The 22,895-nt window shown below is 45.2% G+C and overlaps 1 protein-coding gene across 1 annotated transcript in view; it reads right to left on the bottom strand.

Moving 5' to 3' along the window:
• LOC124789911 (netrin-1-like) overlaps window positions 1-22,152 on the bottom strand; it is a 160,770-nt gene extending 138,618 nt beyond the window's left edge. Inside the window, exon 1 of the mRNA XM_047257428.1 lies at window positions 21,235-22,152. Within this exon, the coding sequence (XP_047113384.1) occupies window positions 21,235-22,032 (798 nt within the window). The 5' untranslated portion in view covers window positions 22,033-22,152. The remainder of the gene's footprint in view (window positions 1-21,234) is intronic.
• Between the last annotated feature and the right edge of the window lie 743 nt (window positions 22,153-22,895).

Below are 22,895 nucleotides of genomic sequence, written 5' to 3'. Positions count from 1 at the left end.
GAAATGAGAATGAAAATTTGCGCCATAGCGGGACTCTAACCTGGATTATCGCGAGAGGTCGCTTTACCATTTGGCTATCCGTGCACGACTCACGGCCAGAACCAAACTTCCATACGTCGCCAACCATGCGTCTACGACATGCATGCATGCATGCATGCATGCATGCATGCATGTCCAAAGTAACTTTGCATTGTAATCAGAATAACACAGGGACAGCTATATCGTACCGAGCGAGGTACTGGACTCGCGTTCGGGAGGACGACGGTTCAATCCCGCGCCCGGCCATCCTGAGTTAGGTTTTCCGTGATTTCCCTAAATCGCTCCAGGCTAATGGCGGGATGGTTCCTTTGAAAGGCAACGGCCGACTTCCTTCCCCATCCTTACCTAATCCGATGAGACCGATGACCTCACTGTTTGGTCTCTTCCCCCAAACAACCCAACCCCAGCAATATCGTATTTATCAGCCGATATCGGGCAAGCTACTTTCAAGTACAACGCCTGACCTGTACGGGGTTTTTGTTAGATTTATTTGTTTTTGTCAGGTTGATTTGAAGTCTTTAATTGCTTATTCTTTTGTCGCTCATATAAGAATGGTTATTGGTGGAGTGATAACGGATGTATGAGTAGAGATCGTAGACGCATGGTTGACGACATACGGAAGTTTGTATCTGGCCATGAGCCGTGCACGGATAGCCCAATGGTAAGGCGACCGCTGACGATAAGCGGGAAATCCGGGTTCGAGTCTCGGCCCGGCACAAATTTTAATTGTCTCCGTTTCATTCCACAGATGATGGTAGTCTTTATTCGAAATTGCCAATTCATTTGATGTGCTAAGTAGAGAGGGTGGCCTGGAGTTCAGATCGGCATCGAGCGCCGAGTCAGCACATGCCCTTACGCGGCGATGCCGCGGGCACCGGTGACGTCACAGCCGGCAGCTACGAGGCCTACGAGAAAGAAAGGCCGCGGCGCGTACGTCACGAAGGTACGTCTGCGCTAGCTCGCTCAGCTCAGCAGACAGACTACGTTTCTACACCTGTTAACTCTTAACTAGCTGCGTACGTACAACCGATAATTGCATGTTCTACTGGAATCCGCTTTTATGGAGTCTTACTGGTATTAGCCTACAATGATCAGAAATCCATAGGCCTACTTATGATTTGTTACGGCTGCACTGTAGTACAATAAAATTAAAATCATGCCAAAATGATTTCAGCTGCGTAACACACTACTTCCTGCATGAAAAGAGAGCTGTTAAGCAGAAGAGACTAAATGCAATAAACAAAGTTTTATACTATTTATATCGATTATTGATCTTAAATTAAATTTTCTTGTTGTACTGTTAATCAGTAAGACTTCGTAACAGCAGATTCCAGTAGAAGAAGCAATTCTCGTTAGTACTTACACGCCCAGCTGCGAGTTAACAGGTTTAGAAACGCATTTTGTCTGCTGAGCTGAGCGAGCGAGTTCAGAACTACCTTCGTGACGTACGCGCTGCCGCCTGTCTTTCTGATGGCCTCGCGGCAGCTAGTGCATCTAAGGAGCGTACCAGCAGCCCGCTAGCAGTTATGCCACTTGACAATGGCCACAGATTGCTTGGCCGAAAGCTCGTGTAATTTTAATTACTTGACGCGGCTGGAGACCCGAGAACTTTTTATTCAGTCCATAAAAGAGATTACTCACAAAACACTCGTGAGACCTATTTCAGAAGATTGATCAAGTATGAGGGACTCACACCAAAAACGACTAACAGGGGATACTCAGTGAACATAAAGAAGGGCAGCAAGTAGCAAATGTTGTCACAGATTTTTACGACTCACGGCGGAAATGCTGTAACGCCCGAATTAGCACACGCATTAAGGTAGACGCCAACTGTTCCGCGAAATTCTAATTATAAAGTTTCGAGAACAAGTATTAAATGGAGAATGTAGAATGTATCGCACACCCTTAGGCATCGTCCGAAGCTCGTGGTGTAGTGGCTAGTGTTGCTGCCTGTAGATCACGGGGACCCGGGTTCGATTCCCGACCGGGTTGGAGATTTTCTCTGCCCGGGGTCACTGTGTTTGTGTTGTCCGAAGTATCATCATCATTCGTGACAGTGACTAGATTGAACAGTGAAATAAATTGGACTGTGTAAAAATTATGACTGTCTGGGCGGTGATGACCGCGCAGTTGAGCGCTTCACAAACCATTCACCACCACCACCACCACCACCACCACCACCACCCCCACCCCCCTTCGTCATCGTTCTCGTATGGCCTGCGAAAACAAGATTGCACCAGTTTACAGCACACGCACAGGCACTAAAGCAGTCAGTCTTCCCGTGTTCCATGCGCAAATAGAACGATATAGCTGTAGATGGTTGGAGCGCGAAGACAAGTGGGGTGATGCACGACAGGAACATACGTGCGTAAAGCAAGTTCATGACAAAGTCCGAAATCAAAACTGAACGGTTCCGTTTAGTGCTGAAATAGTGATCCATTCTGCGAAAGACATTTCCTAGATGCATCTTTCATGGTTTGTTTCGCCTTGGATTCATTTTTCGGTGACGGGAATCACCTGAATCACAATACAATCCTTCCATCGACAGTTCGGTCTTCGGGCTACAGATTAACCACAGAGGCCATGGCAAATTAGCAGAAAAGAAAAATGCTGCAAAGAAGACAAACACATGAAAAGTTTCGATGATGCTCTTTTTTTCAGTTTCATACTCAAGACAAAGAGATCCTCACACGCTGCCTTTTCAATCGTTTCCTAGACGTGTACCCACTATCTCTCATCACATCTGACTGATACCTAGTTTCATTCCACAACTGCAATATATAAAATGATAGATTTGATACACCAAGCATTTTTTCGTATTCTATTCACGACAGTAAATCTTTATCTCCTTCTCCATTTCAGACATACGATGGTAGAACGAAGTAGCCTGCGAATGGCGTAAAACCATTCTGCACTCAAGAGGACACTGACCATCACCATCGGTGTGTACAGCAATCTGGACCACCACCTCTGAATGTCTCGCTGTATGGTGGTACGACATGCAATGTGTGGTTTTCATGTGCAATAAAAAGGGCGGAAATCATGTTTATGTTGATCTATATTCCAATTTTCTGTACGGGTTCCGGAACTCTCGGAACCGACGTGATGTAAAACTTCTTTTGATGTGTGTATTTTACTGTACACCGTACTGTTCCCAATTTTACAAAATAACAATCACAGTACATCTGCACTACGAGCAAGTTTCAAAATTGTATTCAGAATAGCAAGACGAGGGAAACTGTTTTCCTAAGGGGAGTCTGTAAAAGATTGCTTCATTGATGCTGCAGAACTTTTATTTGCCACGAGCGTTAGCAAGTACCAAGAAATCGGCATTTCGAAATCAACAGTGAGTAGTCGACTAAACTAAACTCCGTCTATCAGGGCGTACACGTATTATGACCGACGATGTGCACAGGCGGTTAATAAATAAGGCTAAGGACTTCGTTTGCTTTCTCTGTTGCGTTGGATGAAGCAACATATCTAACAGATGCACCTCAGGTAGTGATATACATACGAGGAGTCGGTAATGCTCTGCGTATAAAAGAGGGCGTTTTGGACTTAGTACTTATGAACGGGACTACGACCGGGGTAGACTTTTACTCATATCTGTTGAGCAAGCGAATGGTGGTGTCGGTATGGATTGGAAACAATCTCATCGACCAAGTGACAACCGCTGGAGCACGTGCAATGTGAAGCCGCAAGAGGTGATTCATAGCACTGATGCGCAAAAAGCTAGGACGCACAAAAATGAGGTTGTATGGAATTCACTACATTCTACATCCAGAGCCGCTTTGTGGAAAATTAGAAACGTCAGAAAAGTCATGAAAATTTATGTGCGCACTTTAAACTAGATGTAGACACAAGGGTTTACGCATCGCCAGTTTCGGCAGTTCTTTGGAGGAATTAGGAGTACGAAAACATACCTTACTGTACCGATGTATGCTGGCTCAGTAGAGGTAAAATGCTGAAAATATTTTTTTTTTATTTACATTTGGATGCAGTGTATTTCTTACATGCTAAGGGAAAGTGTGAACCGAAATTAGAAGACCCTTACTGGGCAACAGATCTTGCATTTCTCATGGACACTACCTTTCAAAAGAACAGCCTAAACAGCCTGAACGTCTGAAAACACTCCACGTTTCTCTATCCTTGGTTTGGTCCACGTAAGCGCTAGATTTCAAGAATATGTGTAAATAAATGTAAAACTTAAGGAGTAATTTCGAGAAAGATTTTTAGATGTTACGAGTGTGTCTCCTATCATTCGTTGCTTTGTACGGCCGTTTCCAGCATCAGTTGAAGATGCTCCGAATCATCTTCAGATAGGATTGATCGACCTGCAGTGCAACACACGGCTGAAGACAAGTTCTTTTCAGTACGAAATACAAAAGAATTTTACGAAACCTTTCCATAGCAAGAATTTTTACGCCTGCATCACGAAGCTGCGAGAGTTATGTCCATGTTCGGATCTACTTATGTGTGTGTGGAAGATTTTTCTCATTAACGAAAACGATTTAATCAAGATTTCGATCGACTATAGTGACGAAACTCTTCGCAAGGGCTTGCGTTTATCAATCTGCCGACCTTTTGCGCCCGACATTATCTTTATAGTTTCTAATCACCAATGATAAACATGTTACGGATTTCTTTCGTTTTATAATTGTTATTTACTAAGTGTGCGTCGTCCTGCTCCATGTTACATCGGCGAATATCGCTATCTGAAAGAAATTGTTCAAGGTATAGTTAAATGCTTAAAAATTATCCTTTAATTATTAAGAGAAATGTTTGGCACGCTTGCGATGAAGGGTATTTAGATACCTAAGGCGTGGGCGTAAAGACAGAATCGTGACGTTTGCTGATAGGTCTATGGAATAACACGATACTTTCCCATGACTGCATTGCACTCTGTGAAAAAGAGCATGGGAGTGCACCAGGTACAGTGTATCCCAGCTTGTGCGTAAAGCGAAGCGGCGGCATCTGTGCTGAGAGACAGACTAAATGAGCGGTAACTGTTCCGATTCCCTGTCTGCACGTCTAGGAAGTGTGCAAACTGTGACCAGGAAGTTGCCCATGTGCAGCAGTTACGCACGTGCGCAGAATTTCTGTCCGGCCCTGTTCCGCGGTGATTGATTTGGAATGAGTCTTTCCCTCTACTGTGGAATGTGCATTGTTCTGAAACGTCATGGTAGATTAAAAGTGTATCGGATCTGCACCCGCTGTTCGCGGGCAATGTTTCAAAAAGTAGCTATTTTTACAGTATATAAAAATCTATTAATGGTTGGAGTAACTTTAAACAACTTTTTGTGAAACGTTACGTGTTACTCTTACTGACGGAAGTAGGACCACATGGGAGTACAAAAGGAAATCTGTGACTGACTTGAAAATTTCTTAGTAGGGAGGACGGAACCTGCTATCTTGGATGGGAGTCATCAACAGAGACAAGTAACTTCAGTTCACTGTGCGTAAACATTCATGTCTTACGTTTATCGGATGAACCACATCTTGCTACTGTCAGTCTTCTCTGTACTGTTTAATTTTATTTTACACGTCTAGTTCTGTACGACGAAATTGAGGAGCATATCTCCAATGTCTTGGAACGTGTCAGTGCATGAACTTACAACATAAAAGTAATAACAGATGAAATAAAATGTTTATGAACCCAAAACGACAAGCCATAAGTTTATGCAAACGCAATCAACAATATAACACAGGGATCAGCTTAACATTTCAAGGAACTCTTCTACAGTGACACGTGAGGAAACTCTTCAGTTTCGATTGTTAAGCACGTGGATTACTGCTAAGATTTTTAAATTCTCGTGATAGCTTATTGACAATTGATGCAGCAATGCTCACGTCTTTTTGCACAGGATTTAAGGAATTGCAGATTGGATTTCTGCCTAGTATTAACTGAGTGAAAGCTGCTAAATCTTCGGAATAAGCTGATATTGTTAACAAGAAACGACAGTAAAGAATATATGAGGCTAATGTCAGAATTCCCAGACTAGTGAACAGCGGTCGACAAGGGGTTGGCGAACTTACAACACTTATTGCCCGAACCGCCCTTTTCTGAACCAAATATCTACACTGAAAATGGGAACACTTACCCCAAAATATAAACCATACATCATGAAAGAATGAAAGTAAGCAAAGTAGACCACTTTTCGTGTCGAACTATCATTTATTTCAGATACCTTTCGTACAGAAAAAACGGCTGCATTCTTTGAACAAGATTCTGAACGTGTGCTTTGCACGACAGTTTACTATCTAATCAGAACACCTAGAAATTTGAACTGTTCAGTTTCACTACTCATCTGCCCATTCTATGAAATTAAAACTTCGGGTTTTGTTGAATTGTGTGTTAGAAACTATAAAAACTGAGTCTTACTGTGATTTAGTGTTAGTTTATTTTCTACAAGCCATGACCTTGTGACTTTTGTTATTTCCACTCTATTAGCGATTCCGAATCGGTCAATAAACTTTTATTAACAAAGACTTCAAAGATCCTATTCTCTTTTTCATTCAAAAAACTCATTGTGTCAATATGCAACACATTAGTAAGCATAGAGACAGAAAAATTTTTGACTCAGTACCACACAGACGCTTATTAATAAAAGTGCTATCGTATTCATTATCAAACGAAATTTATAACTGGTATGAGGCTTCCGTTGCTAGGTAGCACGCAGTACGTTATCTCGGACAAACATCTTTGACAGTTAATGTTAGGGGCGTGGCAGAAGTCTTGCAGTTGACGCAGCTAATGGAGTACTGTCTGAAGAGAAAGCCGCACAACAAAGATTTATTTCAACTCTCACAGAGGTATTTACTCTAACCACACTCCATATGTGAATGGAACGGGAAGAAAGCCTCATGTATAATACAGCTGGGAAGTATCCTCTGCCAGGCATTCCACACCGCTTGGCACACTGTGAATGTAAATGCACCAGGTCAATTTCCAGACATATATTTGTGTTATACACACATCAAAAAACGCTTTGCATCGCCTCGGTTCCGAGAGCTCCACAACCTGTACAGAAAATTGGAATAGAGCTCAACATAAACATCATTTCCGCCAATGCACACGAAAGCCACACGTTGCATGTTGTACCACTATACAGCGAGACATTCAGAGGTGGTGATCGAGATCGCTATACACACCGGTACCTCTGTTACCCAGTGGCACGTCCTCTTGCAGTGATGCATGCCTGTATTCGTCGTGGCATACTATTCACAATTTCATCGAGGCAGATTGTCCCAACACTCGACGGCGATTCGACGTAGATCCCTCAGAGTGGTTGGTGGGTCACGTCGCCCATAAACAGCCCTTTTCATTCTATCCCAGGCATGTTAGATAGGGTTCATGTCTGGAGAATATGCTGGCCACTCGAATTGAGCGGTGTCGTTATCCTGAAGGAAGTCATTCACAAGATGTGCACGATGGGGGCGCGAATTGTCGACCATGATGACGAATGCCTCGGTAATATCCTGCGGATTTGTTGCACTATCGGTCGGAGGATAGTACAGTCGTTACGGCGCCTTCCATGACCAACAGCGGCGTACGTCGGTCCCACAAAACGCCACTCCAAAACAACGGGGAACCTCCACCTTGCTGCACTCACTGGACAGTGTGTCTAAGGCGTTCAGCCTGACCGGGTTACATCCAAACACGTCTCAGACGATTGTTTGGTTGGAGGCATATCCGACACTCATCGGTGAAGAGAACGTGATGCCAATCCTGAGCGGTCCATTCGGCATGTTGTTGGGCCCGTCTGTACTGCGCTGCATGGTGTCGTGGTTGCGAGTATGGACCTCGCCATGGACGTTGGGGGTGAATTTGCGCATCATGCAGCCTATTCTGCACAGTTTGATTTGTAACAGCATTATTCAACATGGTGGCGTTGCTGTCAGAGTTACTCCGAGTCCTAACCCGTAGGTAGCGTCATCCATTGTAGTAGTTGCCCTTGGGCGACCTGAGCGAGGCATATCACCGACAATTCCTGCCCTTCTGTATTTCCTCCATTTCCGAACAACACTGCTTTGGTTCACTCCGAGACGACTGGACACTTCCCTTGTTGAGAGCCCTTCCTGGCACGAAGTAACAATGCGGACGCGATCGAACCGCGGAAGTGACCGTCTAGGCGTGGCTGAACTACAAACAACACGAGCTGTGTACCTCCTTCCCGGTGGAATGACTAACTGATCGGCTGTCGGACCCCCTCTGTCTAATAAGAGCTGCTCATGCACCTTTGGGCTGGTTTAGTGACATCTCTGAATAATAAAAGGGACTGTGTGTGTGGTACAGTATCCAATGTCAACATCTCTCTCAGGAGTTCTGGGAACCGGGGCGATGCAGAAACTTTTCTGATGTGTGCCTAGATGGCCTATGGATCCACCTACTTCAGTGCGGTTGCACAAGTACGTCCGACCTTCTGCGGGAATCTCCGAGTCGCGAGCATCGAGGACAAGTACAGGGACTGCTGATAGGTGGCTCTCGGTGGCAATGTTGGTCGGCAGTTACGCGTGCGGACTCTCACTAATGCGATGACGCTGTGCCCCGGATGGCGCAGTGGTTAACGGAACTGGATAGTAAGCAGGAGGTCCCAGGTTCGAATCCCAGTGCGGTACACTTTTTCACTCGTCGCCACTGATTCCGCGTAATGTCCCGAGGCAAATGGCGCGACTAATTCCTTTCATTTCGTTTCTCCCCCTCCACCAGCAATTTACATATATTATATTTATATTTCATGTCGAAACCGTAACTGCATTCGGACACGATACAGTGCGCTTGGCAATCCGCTCAGGCGTCGTAGCATCAGATATTTGTCCGTTTTATGTAAACGGCACCAAGTCCAGACAAAGAACGGGTAGATTTTTTGTACATGGGCTACATTGCCTGTGATCGTTTGAAGTGGCTCATATGTACGTGTGCTTTTCGTAGCGTGGCACACTTCGACAAACGTGCATTTACCAGGTACAGCTATCGTGCTCCAGGCAGGGTGAACATGAACAGCCTTTGTTGCTTATTCGGAACTAATTAAATAAAATGTTTTGATATTATCGCTCTTCTCAAGCTTCATAATGCATCCATTCATCGCAGTGACCTTATTCGCCGAATATTGCCCCATTTCTCATGGAGCATATCGGTAAGATGACAGGAAATGGTTTCAAGTGATATTTGTTATTCTTTATATTATATAAGGGGGGTTCAAAGAGAAACGACCCGGAATCTGGAATGCGCAAACCGGTGACAGGAGGGTAATGTCGTGGCGTGTGTAACGAGGTGTGGTTCCGACCAGAGCATGGCACCCGTGCACGTCACGTGACTATACAGAGGCAGAAGCAGCACGCATCAATCGTCCATCACTGCCAGTCGCATTGCGAACACTGACATGGAGGCGTCAAAAGAAGAGCAAAGAGGTGTTGTTAGTTTTCTGACAGCGGAAGGAGGAGGAGGAGGAGGAGGAGGAGGAACGGACATTCATCGACTAATGTCACAAGTGTACGACGAACACTGGATGTCCCTTGCAAGGATCAAAGCGTGGCACAAGCGCTTCAGGGAAGGACGGGAGTCGTTAGCCGATGATGCACGGTCTGGAGCACCACACTGCATTACCGATGACATCGTCCAGCTGGTGAATGCACTCATTACCCAGGACCGCCGAGTGACAGTGAAAGCCATAGCCGCCGTGGTCGGACTGAGTGTCGGAAGTGTTCAAAAAAATGGTTCAAATGGCTCTGAGCATTATGGGACTTAACATCTGAGGTCATCAGTCCCCTACAACTTAGAACTACTTAAACCTAACTAACCTAAGGACATCACACACACCCATGCCCGAGGCAGGATTCGAACCTACGGCCGTAGCGGTCGCGCAGTTCCAGACTGTAGTGGCTAGAACCGCTCGGCCACCCTGGCCGGCGGAAGTGTTCACAACATTATGAAGGAATGACTGCGCATGCAGAAAGTGTGTGCCCAATGTGTGCCCCACAGCACTATGGTCGGGAAGGGAGTGCGTTCCTGGCACGAGTGGTGGTTGGAGATGAGTCATGGTGTCATCACTTCGAACCAGAATCAAAACGACAAAGTCTCCAACAAAGCATCCACGGTCACCACCACCACCAAAAAAAGCCAAGGCCCTCCACACGAATGCAGGAAAGGTTATGTTGACGTTCTTCTTTGACCAAGATGGCCCCCTTCTGATTCACATCCTACAGCACGGGACAATGGTGACTGCCCAGCACTACTCGCGAACCTTGACCACCCTTCGCCAAGCGATCAAATTAAAACGACCAGGCAATCTCACCCATGGGGTCGTTCTGCTCCACGACAATGCAAAGCCTCATACGGCCAACATACTCGCGGCAATGGGAGGTTCTCTGACACCCTCCATACAGTCCAGACCTCTCTCCCTGTGATTACGCCATTTTTTATCCCCTTAAAAAGGCTCTGAGAGAAACGATTCAACTCTGACGACGACGCCCAGCTGTACGTGCGGAACTGGTTAACACTGCAGCCCAGGGAATTTTATGAGACAGCCATTCACCGCCTTCGTCACGGTGGGACAAGTATCTTAACAGCCAGGGTCAATACTTTTAACATACAGGTACTGGTTTCTGTAATTATGCCTCCGGCTGGTTTCGTTTTGAACGCCCCTTGTATCTGGAGAATATTTTTAGTTTTTTTAGACGTGTTTTTCAGTTGTGTGGTCTGTTTAGTCTATTGATGTCTTAACGGTACAATCAGATAACCAATAATCTAATAAGAATCAACAAATATTATTAGTGTTCTCAATACAAAAGTCATACCTTACAAAGACAAAATCTGAATGAGGTTCTCTTTCTGCAGATATCAACAGTATGCTGGTAATTTACTACACTTGAGTAGTCCAGTTTCATTCATTGACTTATCATAAGCGATGGATCAGTCGCAAGTTAGCCTACAGCTACATTTCAGGCAAAACAACGCATGACTATTCGTCCTTTTCCTACTGTTGTACACCAAAAAATCGTGAAAACAGTCTTGTTTGCACAAGAGATTCAAAATTATATGCGAGGATAGACGTTTTCCACACATGAGTCGTGTGTGGCTTGGTAGTTTAATTCCTACGGAAGCCAAAACGCACAGTAAAATCAGCGCAGAAACATCAGTAAAAATTTTCACATTTCTGAATTTATGTATTTGTTATTTATTGTATACTAGATGGGCAACCCGGAATTGCCCGGGTATTCGTTTTGCCAATTTTCTATTAGAAACGAAAACAAAAAATGAACTGTTTGTAAGTAAGTATAAAAAAATTCATTTCCATACATTCCTGACATTTTTTTGAAATTATGAAACTTGGTCCCGGACAGTTTCGGTACGTTGGCAGCAGCTGTTTCGCTTATCTATAACGCGATTTTGTAAATGTTTCTGTAGCAACGCCTCTTCAGAATTCAAAAGTACCGTTTCCACCTATAGTCGTTTGTGCTTCGAAGTTGAAAGTTACCAAAAGCGCTGCCAGGTGTCATTAATTTCCTGAAGTTGAGTCGACTCTGGCAAAGCGAAGTAGCAGAGGTTAAATCACAATTCATGCACAATGCGACAATTGTTCACGCACCTCAATCTTTATGACGTCACATCTCCTGAACTATGATAGGTATCTGGTTCTTACCCCCACAGCGATTGTTGCCTGACAGTACGGGATCTTTGGCTGAAATCGATCCAGTGGTTTAGGAGGAGATGTGGGGAAAAAAAAACAAACACCTACTTCTGTAACATATTTCGATTTCGGTAGTAGTTATCGTCGTAACGAAGTTAAGAGTTCAATTCAGTTTAAACGACTGGCAAAAAGAGAAACGAGTCTGCTTGTTTTAGTAACTAATCAACCTCAGCGGACTACAGACCCCGTTATAAGAGCACACTGGCGGTCACTCTGGAGCGTTATGGATGTTTCATGGCAGTGAACTGACGTGTAGGTGGCCATCAGTTTTACGGAATCGGCTCGTTATGTGAGGTAGACATGGAGACGTGACAATGACGTAAAGGAGCTGTCATGTTTGGATGTGCCCAGGTTCACGCCGAGAATGAAGCTGTCCGAACTTTTGGTTGATCGATGCCGACCTCTCTACAGGGAAAGGTGTAGCACTCCCAGACGTGAAACACGCCGTAAGAACAGTGACAGTAAAAGAATCCTAATCGACAGTAACAGGAAACGACTGTCCAGCCTCGTCAAATGACAATCGCTTTCAAACCAGATAGGAATTCATCATTAATAATAAAATCCGTTACAGTTGTAAAAATTATTTATTTCTAAAAAGGAAAGCGTATCCAGGTTTCAGGACCTATGTCCTATCTTCAGGCGCATCTACAAGATTAAAAATCGAGAATAACACCTATACACGTTGTTAATCTAAGAAAAGCTAAACCGAACCAACAGGAATTCTTAGGGAAAAAAAACCTGTACGTACATAAAATGTGACTCCATAAACAATGCAAAACTGAGGTAAAAATGGGTTAAAATATGTTAAAATAGTGCATTACCGGATACATCGACAGCCCAGTGAGGTGTTTAGCAGCAGAATGTGGAGGTAATTCTGTGTATTATTATTATTATTATTATTATTATTATTATTGTATGGGGCGTTCAAAAAGTCTCTCCGGAGTGCTGTATGGTTGTAAGCCGCGCGTGACGTATGCCGCAGTGAATATACCGAAATGAAATTCAGTGAAATACAAGTTATTAATTTATTGAATGTTCATTTTTACTTACAAATTTTCACATTACATGCTGAAAGTGTCCCCCCTGTTGTTGAATACCCAATTCAATTCCTCTAATCATGTTTCCAAACACAAGCTGCAACATTTCTTCTGTAACAGATGCAGTGAAAGTGGATATTGCAGTTTTCAATTCGTCGATGGATTTTGGAGGGTTTTTATAGACAGTTGCTTTCGCTGCACCCCAGAAGAAAAAGTCAGGTGGTGTTAGGTCAGGCGATCGTGGAGACTGAAGCCCCTGTGAAATTATGCCATCACCAAAAACATCAGCAAGCAGTGACATTGAAACGCGAGCTGTATCCGGAGTTGCACCATCTTGTTGAAAATAACCGTTCAGTATTTCACTTTACACAATTTCTCCTATGAATGGGTACAGAATATCACTGCACTATCGTTGTGCGTTTATTGTTTCGTTGAAAACAAAATAGGGCACCAACAATCCGATGTCTAGAAATTGCAATCCAAACTCCTATTTTCACAGAATGAAGTGGTTCCTCATTAATACACAATGGATTTGCAAAACTCCATATACGAGAATTTTTTGAATTCACGTACCCGGATAAACGAACTCACACATCAGTGAAAAGCTTTCGTTAAGAATATCCCTTCCATTTTGTTGAACGAAATTTTTGAACCACTGACAATAATGTAGTCTCTTGCCATGATCAGTATTTTTCAGTTCTTGCACGACTGCCACTTTGTATGGGAAAAGTTCTAATTTTTTTCCTTACAACTGTGTGGGCCGTTCCAACACTGACATCGATTTTCTGGGCAAGTTTTCTTACTGACTTGTTCGGACTCACAGACATTTTATTGGAAAAATCAAGTAGTTTATCCTCGGACAAAACGCTAGTACGACCACTTCTCGGTGCATCTGTCACTGAACTCTTACTTCGAAATTTGTTCATCAGATCTCGCACAGTCTCGCGATGTGGGAGTGTTGTCTCAGGGAAAACTGAATTAAATGTTTGACGAACTGGAACTTCGTTTTTACCGCCAGCTTTGAACACTTGTTCGACTAGATACACACATTCTTCAATGGTTAGCATCTTATCAGTGACAAAAACGAAGCAAACGAAAAAAGGAACTAAACTTACACGTTCAACTCAACACGTAACGACACACACCAACGATACTACTGACGGTGGCAGAGATAAACGAAACAGTGGAATATTGGGAGAGTCCGCTTGAAGGGAAGTAACCCAGGCAGGCGAAAAATCATACGGCACTGCGGAGAGACTTTCTGAACACCTCGTATCTTCGGCTTACTCACAAATCACGGAAGAAAATGTCACCGTTAAACGGCGGGGTGTTCACACCAGCCGGGACGTCAACGTAACGGCATGTCAAATGTTCAAATGTGCGTGAAATCTTATGGGACTTAACTGCTAAGGTCATCAGTCCCTAAGCTTACACACTACTTAACCTAAATTATCCTAAGGACAAATACACACATCCATGCCCGAGGGAGGACTCTAACCTCCGCCGGGACCAGCCGCACAGTCCATGACTGCAGCGCCTGAGACCGCTCGGCTAATCCCGCGCGGCACCAGCATGTCGTTCAGTGCTGTCCTGTCGGGTCAAAGTGGGGTTAAGAAGGGGTAGTCCTCACAAGAAGGCGGAATAGAGTTTATTACTGACCAATGGAAAACTCTTAACGGGTGTCTTTGACAAACTTTAGGTATTTGCTAGAAACTGAAAGAATAGGGAAAGTCCCATCTAAACATTTCAGATCGTCGATATTTATTTGCGTGAGAAAATATATGCATGTAAACATACTAAAAATATTTAAATGGCAATATATTACGCCGTTTCTACTTTGTTCTTTGCGTCTTTTCTTTCTAATTGCCAAATAACTTCGAAAACACTTTCTTCCTCTAGAGAGCTGACATTTATCCTGTTGAATCTATTTTCGTTATAAAACCTTTTATCTATTTCTACATTATCTTGAATTGTAAAACCTAACTCATTTTTAGTTTTCCGGTATTTGGTCACGGTTGAGGGACCAGGAAAAATACAATCTTGTTACCTTCGGAGTATGTCGTGAAAACGAACACACGATGAAACAGTGACTGAGATGAACCAAAAGCGAAAAGTTCACCGCCATAACATGATGGAGAGTGGCCAGAATAGCTCAACCTTCGATGCTGCAAGACGACGTCAGTGTCTAAACTTTGTTCGTGGGAAACCTTGACGGCGACGTTCAGTTCCAACGTCTTGACTGCCTTTGTGAACGTCGCCATTTCAGAAGCAGTGTGGAATGTTTCTATGTTCCTTTCCGTAACGTACAGTCTGAATCTAAGCTTCCAATGCAAATTCACAACGTTGTATGTACGCCTAACAGCACATTTTGAAACTGGTGCAAGTAATTCAAATGTACCAAAACAAGCCTAGTGGAACGACAGAAACGAACAGCATCCATAATGCTCTGAAAGAAGTCCTCCCTGAACGTAATAAAGTAAGCGAATTTCTTTATTCCTGTATGGCGTAACAAATATTACGTCAAGTTAATTAACCGAACAGTTCAACTGAATAACGCAAACTTCTTAATTTGAACGTGAACGATAACAGGATATTAGAAATACAAATGTAACGAGGTAATAAGAAAATTATGGAATAAAATAATAGAGAAAATCGGCGACTTTATAGAAGGATTTACTTTTACACTATGATGTGTTAACGACTTTCGCATTGCTGTTTATAGCTACACTGAGTGAAAAGAGTCAAACGGGAGAAGTGCATTTCTCGTCAGGTGAAGAACGTTCCTGACGATATATCTACGTATTTCTTTGAGGAATCAGTGTTCAGCGTATGATGGGGAATACTTAGTAGGCTTTCGGGAGTAGAGGAACACAAATATGAATGTGTGTATCCCGCGCCACGTTCCATAACCTCTGTCATGATGCCTAAAATAAGGTACGAGACTTGTTGTCCTGTCCCTCTCGCATACAAATTTCTAAACTTACTCAACATGTTTTCGCGTAATAGTCGATGGCTTTCTTCCAAAGAGTTTATCGCCTAGACCCTCGTATACCGCAGTTTTATTTTCCCGCAATTTTCCCAAAAATTAAAGTTTTCAATTTGCCCTTTCTACTACCGATTTCTCGTAATCGTTCGATTTAATACGAGTATAATAATATTATCTCCGTATGTTCCCTCACTGTGCCAGGGTCGAGAAGTTTACTTTAAAGTTATATAGGCCATTTGATCAATAGTACCCAGACACGGCTGTGTAGTCCGCCTGCTTGGCTGGGTGGTAACGTGCTTGCCTCCCGTGCAGCGGGCCAGAGTTCGATTCCAGGCCAAGTAGATTTTCTCCGCTCGTAGACTGGGTGTTGTGTTATCATTTCTTCCTCATCACCGGCACGCAGGTCGCCCAATGTGCACTCGGCGACCGAACTTCCCCACATGCGGCCTCCAGGCCAATAATGCCATGCGCTCATTTCATTTCACCGCTGTGTAAAGCGGGACTGACCATTAGATATCACGGGGGGCGAACCAACCAGTGTCAAAGGGGGGTATAGGGTATTGTGATTTTAGTAGAAAAGCCGTAATAGCTGAGTGGAGTTATGAGAGACTGACTTCGAACGTGGTCTAGTTATTGACTGTAATCTGACTAACAGTTCCATCAGGGACATTTCAACCCAAATCAACTGTTGATGACGTGATTGTGAAGTGGAAATGCGAAGGAACAACTACAACTAGACCAATATCAGGCGGACAGGGACCGTTGAGTATGACGTGAAATCAGTCACTCGTTAGTTCCAAAGTGCGACGAGCAGTCCAGCCATCACAATGACAGTTTCAAAAGGAATGTAATATAACGGTCGAGCAGTTCCTTACAAGCCACGCGTTTCTGATTCCTGCAGTCAATACTGACTCTTGAGATGGCGTAAAGAGCGACACCACATCACAGTGGATGACTAGAAACAAATGATTTGTAACCTATGGCAATACCATGGTAGGCTTTGCGTTTGACGAATACCTGGAAATCGTTCCCTACCAGCATGTGTAGTCCAACAGTGAAGTTTGGAGGAGCTGATATTACGGTATTTGGGTTGTTAGGGTGTGTTCCCCATCACTGCGCATACGAAAAAGCTAAATGCGGAAGGATATCAATATTTTAGAGCACTGTGTACAGGATACAACAGAGGAACAGTTGGGAGATGATGACTGTATCAGTATGACGATTTACTCTTCTGCCATAAACCATCACCTGTGAGGCAATGGTACTTTTTCAGTAGCCTTTCTGGAATTGACTGGTCTTAGCAGAGCCACGACCTGAACCTCAAGAAACACCTATGGGATGAGTTCGACCGCTGGCTTCGTTCCAGATCCCAGAATCAAACGTCACTGCCTTATCTGATTTCACCTCTGGGAGAACAATGAGCTGTCATTCTTCCGCAGACACCCACACCCGTCACTGAGAATGTCCCTAGCAGAGTTCAAGCTGTCATAAAGGCGGAGGACACATACTATACTAGCATCCACTATTAGGTGTCGGGACACTTTCGATTAGACAGTGTAGAGGCCAATCTATAGCTTCCTCTTTCTTGAGTACAGGAACAATTAGAGGTTCCAACAGGAGCCAACTTCTCATTCGCCGGTGACCACCCATAATGGTACATAATACAGGAGCCAATAGACAACAAAGGTTAAGCTCTCCCTCCACCGCAGTAACCTATTAAAATAAAGTTCCCTCTCCTTCTTCCTTAAGTGACCAATGAAATGAGCTATCATTTTAACATTATGAAGTAATAGCATGCGCAGTAAACAGTAATAAAATATAAGGGACACTGCGTAGCTAGACCAAGAAGAAGGCCGCTGCGACCGTGACCGAAACGTTGGTCTTCTCCAGCAGTAGTTTTATACAATATAACGCGGTGCCATGCACAGAAATGTCGAATTCCATGTTTCCTTCCAAAACACAACAGTACTACGGACACTTCGCTCGTGTGGGCTATAGGAAATATGTATAATGAATGTTGTTGGGTTTGTCCGAAACGGTGCGTTTATGCGGCCAAAATAAATTCTCAAAATATATCCCTGCACAGTTGGACATCGGGCCGGCCGTTGTGGCCGAGCGGTTCTGGGCGCTTCAGTCTGGAACCGCGCGACCGCTACGGTCGCAGGTTCGAATCCTGCCTCGGGCACGGATGTGTGTGATGTCCTTAGGTTAGTTGGGTTTAAGTAGTTCTAAGTTCTAGGGGACTGACGACCTCTGAAGTTAAGTCCCACAGTGCTCACAACCATTTGAACTGGACATCAGCATTTCGTGCAACACGAGATGTTGCCTCATGTTGGGCAACACCGCTGGACAATAAGTGCAGCAACGCAGTTCCAGGCCAGAAGAGTTAACTTTCCACGGTAGTGCGGCGGAAAATAGACGAAAGCCAGCAGGTGGAAGTGGGTGCGCGGCTGTTATACTTTTTCAATCCTCATTTCTAAAAAAAAGTAAAGAAAAATAATGCAGAATTTTAAAATGAGGCTAGATAACTGTCGTTTTCAGAATGTCTGAACACGTTTTTGATTTTCTTTTGTACATGACATTAAATGAAAGGCTGCACAGACCTATCTAATGTGAGGCACTGTAGACGCCTTAAATCGATTAGCGACAACGAGGCTTTTGGCTACCAGTGATTTACACAGATGTTTGACGTTTCGGTAAAAGTGCATCGTTCGTCGATATACATGTTCTTGCCAGAAATTTGTAACGCCTGCGTGAAAGAACGAAAATCATTTATGCAAGTTTTAAATAACGTTGAAGTATTACTATTTTACGAAAAAGTCTTTAGTACTGCGCCTTAGTATCCTTAAATACTGAACATATTCAACCAAAAGCTACAGCACCATTGCACGTCTTTTATAATTAGCTGAAGCTGCAATGTCACAAGCTTTCCCTTGTTTCTTTCGTGACTATTTTTTGTGTTGGCGCAGTGGATCATCGAAGTTTCTAGTAACGCGATAGACTTCGTGACAGAGTAAGCATGTGCATGTAAGTCAACGCTGATCAATTCCAAAATTTAATGAGTAGATGCAGAAAAGACTCACGCTGAGGATAAACCATCTACATAGCTGCAATATTCTGATTCCAAATCTTGAGCGCATACAGTAATAGTAGCAAAGTACCTTGGTGCAAAGGGTGGGACGGAAGCATTTACAAAGCCAGAAACGCGTACGGTTCAGTCACCTGAAATATCGTCCAGCCCACGTGCACAACTGCAAAACTTACAATGGCTGGCCATGATGGTCAGATCATGGTTTTACTTCAGATTCCGTACGTTTTTAGCAGTCAATTACGACAACGTAATGTACAAACAGTAAGGCGTACTACTTAGGCAATATCGAGAGAACCGCAAGAGAAGTTTTAAGCGTCAAACATGTACCAGTGCGTTGCCACTGAGCACGAGATGGGAGCTGTTAAACGGTTAGCGCTCGAGTTCCATAATTGGTGGCTCGATGGACTGCGTCTTCCTGAACTTAGTTTTCAAATGTACATTTTTTTACAACACTGGTCATATTTTATAAGTGTCGTAATAAAAAAATACATGTATTTGCACGACATTTTATTGCATTTCCGATGGTATTTGATTGTTTACCGATTCTAATTGCTGCAACGACTATTATACTTGTAATTATGGACAAGTAAACGACCGAATGCATCACGTATTTTTCTGAAAACGCCGAAAACAGCAAAATAACATTGGAAATCTAACAAAAGTTCATTCAAATGTACGTGTATTTTCACTATACTAGCTTTCAAATGTCATATATATGAAATGAGACCAATGCTGAAGAAAGATACATCTAAAAAACAAAAATATGGGCGGGGCTCGATCCAGCGATCCACCGATTGCGGAACTTTAACGCTAACCACATGACCGCTGCCATCTCACGCTCGGAGACGCAAAACAATTTTTATTCGAGGCGTAAGACTTCTCGTGCGATTTTCTCGAAATCGCATAAGTAGTACGCCTTTCTACTTGCACATTATATTGTCTTAACGGACTACCGAAAGCGTGAAGTTCGACGTCAATCAGTGATGAGAACGTCGTGGCCTCCCCTTGTTAGATAATCACCTTTCTTGCAATAATGTGGCCGGGCCATTAACACATAAGTAAGAGCTATTTTTGGGCATTGCAACAACGAACTATCTCAAAATTTAGCCCGTGCAAATGGAGTAAGAGTTACGCGTACTGTCCCCGCCTCCCTGCGTTGTTCTTAGTTGGTAACTGAAATGTACATAGCACGCATCGAAATATTCGTCTGAGACTTGTCCATTATATAACAGGTTTTCTGAATTTATCTTGCAATTTTAGTTTTTATGATTAAGTGTGAGCGAACGTTGAACTTTGACTGCGCTATAGACGTATCTGTCAGCACAATCTTCATTTGGCATTCAAATTCGTTTGTTTGGCCATCGCTCAACTAAATTATCACCTTCGAGCAATTTTTGTATTGTGGAGATCCACAGCTGTAGAACTGCACCATGACAACTGTATAACTTTTCTTTTTTTTTAAAAAAAAAAAAAAAGAAAACTAGTTTCGCGGTTGAACATTTTTATCACAAGGGACAAAGAATGTCGAGTCTTCTACTGGTTATCGTTTGAAATAAATAATTAAATAAACATGCATTCCTGAAGATATGGTCTAATGTCGCGCAGCTAGTTGGATTATAAATAAATGTTTGGTGGTGGTGGCGGTGGTGATTGGTTTCTTGGTCGCACAACTTCGTAGTTATCAGCGCCCGTACAACGTACACAGTGCAAGTTCGCCAATTTCCCGAATGATGATGAAGTGACGAGGGCACCACAAACATCCAGTCCCAGGGCGGAGAAAATCCACGACCCGGACGGATGTCGAACCCGGGATCCTGTGAGAACATTTGTCATACAGCTGAAACGGTCTTTTTCATCATGGTACCACTTTGCAGCATAACGTACACCTCGGGCTACGTCGCTACAGATCAGTCGGTGACGATAAGTTTGCAGCGGGCTGGGGGAAGGGGGATATTTACATCACATGCTAGTCATCAAAATACTCGCCGAAAATTTGTCTTATTTAATACCAGCCTTTCTGAATGTGACTTGCAGTTTTAGTTATTTGCAAGGGAAAGTGCTTAAAAATTTGGAGCCATGCTATAGTTCAATCAATTATCACAGATCTGCGACTCATTCATATTCGTCACCGTCCAGTAGTTCAGTCTTCCACCGTAGACACGATATCGGTGCTGGGAGGAGGGGGAACTATTTTGAAAACGCGCGTTTAGATACGAACACCGCGTATTTCTTGTACTACCATCTCTATTCAGCTCAAGCTAAACTGTTCTCCTCATGAGAAGTGGTGTCAAAGTCTAGCAGTTATCGAGTGGACGCGCACGGCAGGGCCAAGCGAACTAGCGCGCCCAGCGCTGTCAAACAACGCGGCGTGGCTTGGCGCGTCGGACTGACCTTGATGTCTGTGGCGGTGACCCAGTCCTGCAGCACCGGGCTGTTGTCGAAGTCGGCGGCGCTGGGCCGGCCTTCGAGCGTGCTGAAGGCGATGCGCGACGCCCCCAGGCCGCCGCCGCCCCCGGCGCCGCCTCCGCCGCCCCCGGGCAGGCCGTCGCCGAAGCGGTGCGCGTCGGTGCACAGCGCCTCCTGCTCGTTGGCGCGCGTGATGGTCGCCCGGTTGGGCCGGCCGTACACCTTGCGGCACTGGCCCGAGTAGAACTGGAAGGGCTGCCACGTCTTGCCGTAGTCGACGCTCTTGTAGATGGCCAGCGAGTCGGGCTTGGCGGCGCGCGGGCAGAACTGCAGGCTCACGTACGTGATCTCATACTTCTTGCCCAGCGAGAGCGTCAGTGTGACGTTGTCGCCCGCGGAGCCGGCCGGCGGGTGCGACGGCTCGGAGCGCCAGCAGGTGACGTTGTTGGGGTTGTTGAGGTCGGTGAGGTAGGCGGCCGGGTGGCGGAGGCGCGCCTTGGCCTGGTCGCACACGCGGCACGCGCCGTCGGCGTCGCAGTAGCGCACCGGCGCCGACACGCCGCAAGTGCTCGACGCGTGCACCGGCGCGCCGAACGCCGCGTTCACGAAGTCGGGGATGCAGCGGCGCGGCCGGTGCTCGTCGTAGCAGGGGTCCTGGGGCGCACCCTGCTGAGCCGCGAACAGGTCCAGGTAGGAGTCGTGGTGCACCGCCGCTGCCGCCCAGGACGGCAGCAGCAGCAGCAGGTGCAGGAGTAGTAGCAGCAGCGGCGGCGGCGAGCGCATCGCGACGACAAGACAGGACAGAAGAACAGGTAGGCGACAGACGGCGTGGCGCGCGCGAGCAGTCGTCCGCGCGGCGACCAGTGCCTTACTGAGGGCGAGACGTCGGCTGTCCCTCGGTACCCACTCGCCGCGGCATCACGACGGTGACTGGGGCGGCGCGCGCAGGCGGGGAGCCGGCGCCCCGGCCCGGCCGCGGCCAGCCAATGGCGCGCCGCGCTGCCCCTCCACCGCGCCCCGCCGCCCGCCAATAGCGGCGTTCGGCGCGCGCCCGCGACACTCCGCACGGAATTCGCAGGTGAGGCGCGGCGCGGCGGAAGTGTCTTGCGCCTGCGGATTGCCGAACCCACCGGGCGCCTGGCTGGTGGACAGCTCACGGGTCGGGTCCGCCAAGATTTCGTACGTGATACTATGGGCGGTTGCTTCGGGTGCCGAACTGAGAGGATCATCGGAGCCGCCCAAGTGCAAGACTTATTCAGAATTTTTGTAGTCCTGTCTTCCTCAGGACACCGTGCCAGCTGCTATTACTTAAGAAGTCTTCTAGCCACTAACATATCTGAGAATCTATTCGGTGCGTTCGAACTTTCGTTAACAGACTGCAATGGGGCACCGCGTCAGACGCTTTCGGGAAATCTAGGAGTATGGAATTTGCTTGTTGGTCTTCAGTCGCGGTTGGCAGAATATCGTGCGAGAAAAGGGCGAGCTGAGTTTCGCACGAGCGATGCTTTCTAAGTCCGTACTGATTTGTGGAAAGAAGTTTTTCGACTCCCCTGTCAGTTTTCGTTCCTAATTACGAAACATTCTGAATAATACGGTATACTGATAATTTTTACTTATGGACCGTCTGACAGCAACTGAATAAAACA

This window comes from Schistocerca piceifrons, chromosome 3, assembly GCF_021461385.2.
Source record: "Schistocerca piceifrons isolate TAMUIC-IGC-003096 chromosome 3, iqSchPice1.1, whole genome shotgun sequence".
NCBI classification, from domain to species: domain Eukaryota; kingdom Metazoa; phylum Arthropoda; class Insecta; order Orthoptera; family Acrididae; genus Schistocerca; species Schistocerca piceifrons.
The sequence above is the reverse complement of the archived record's forward strand: the minus strand, read 5'-3'. Positions and strand labels throughout refer to the sequence as shown.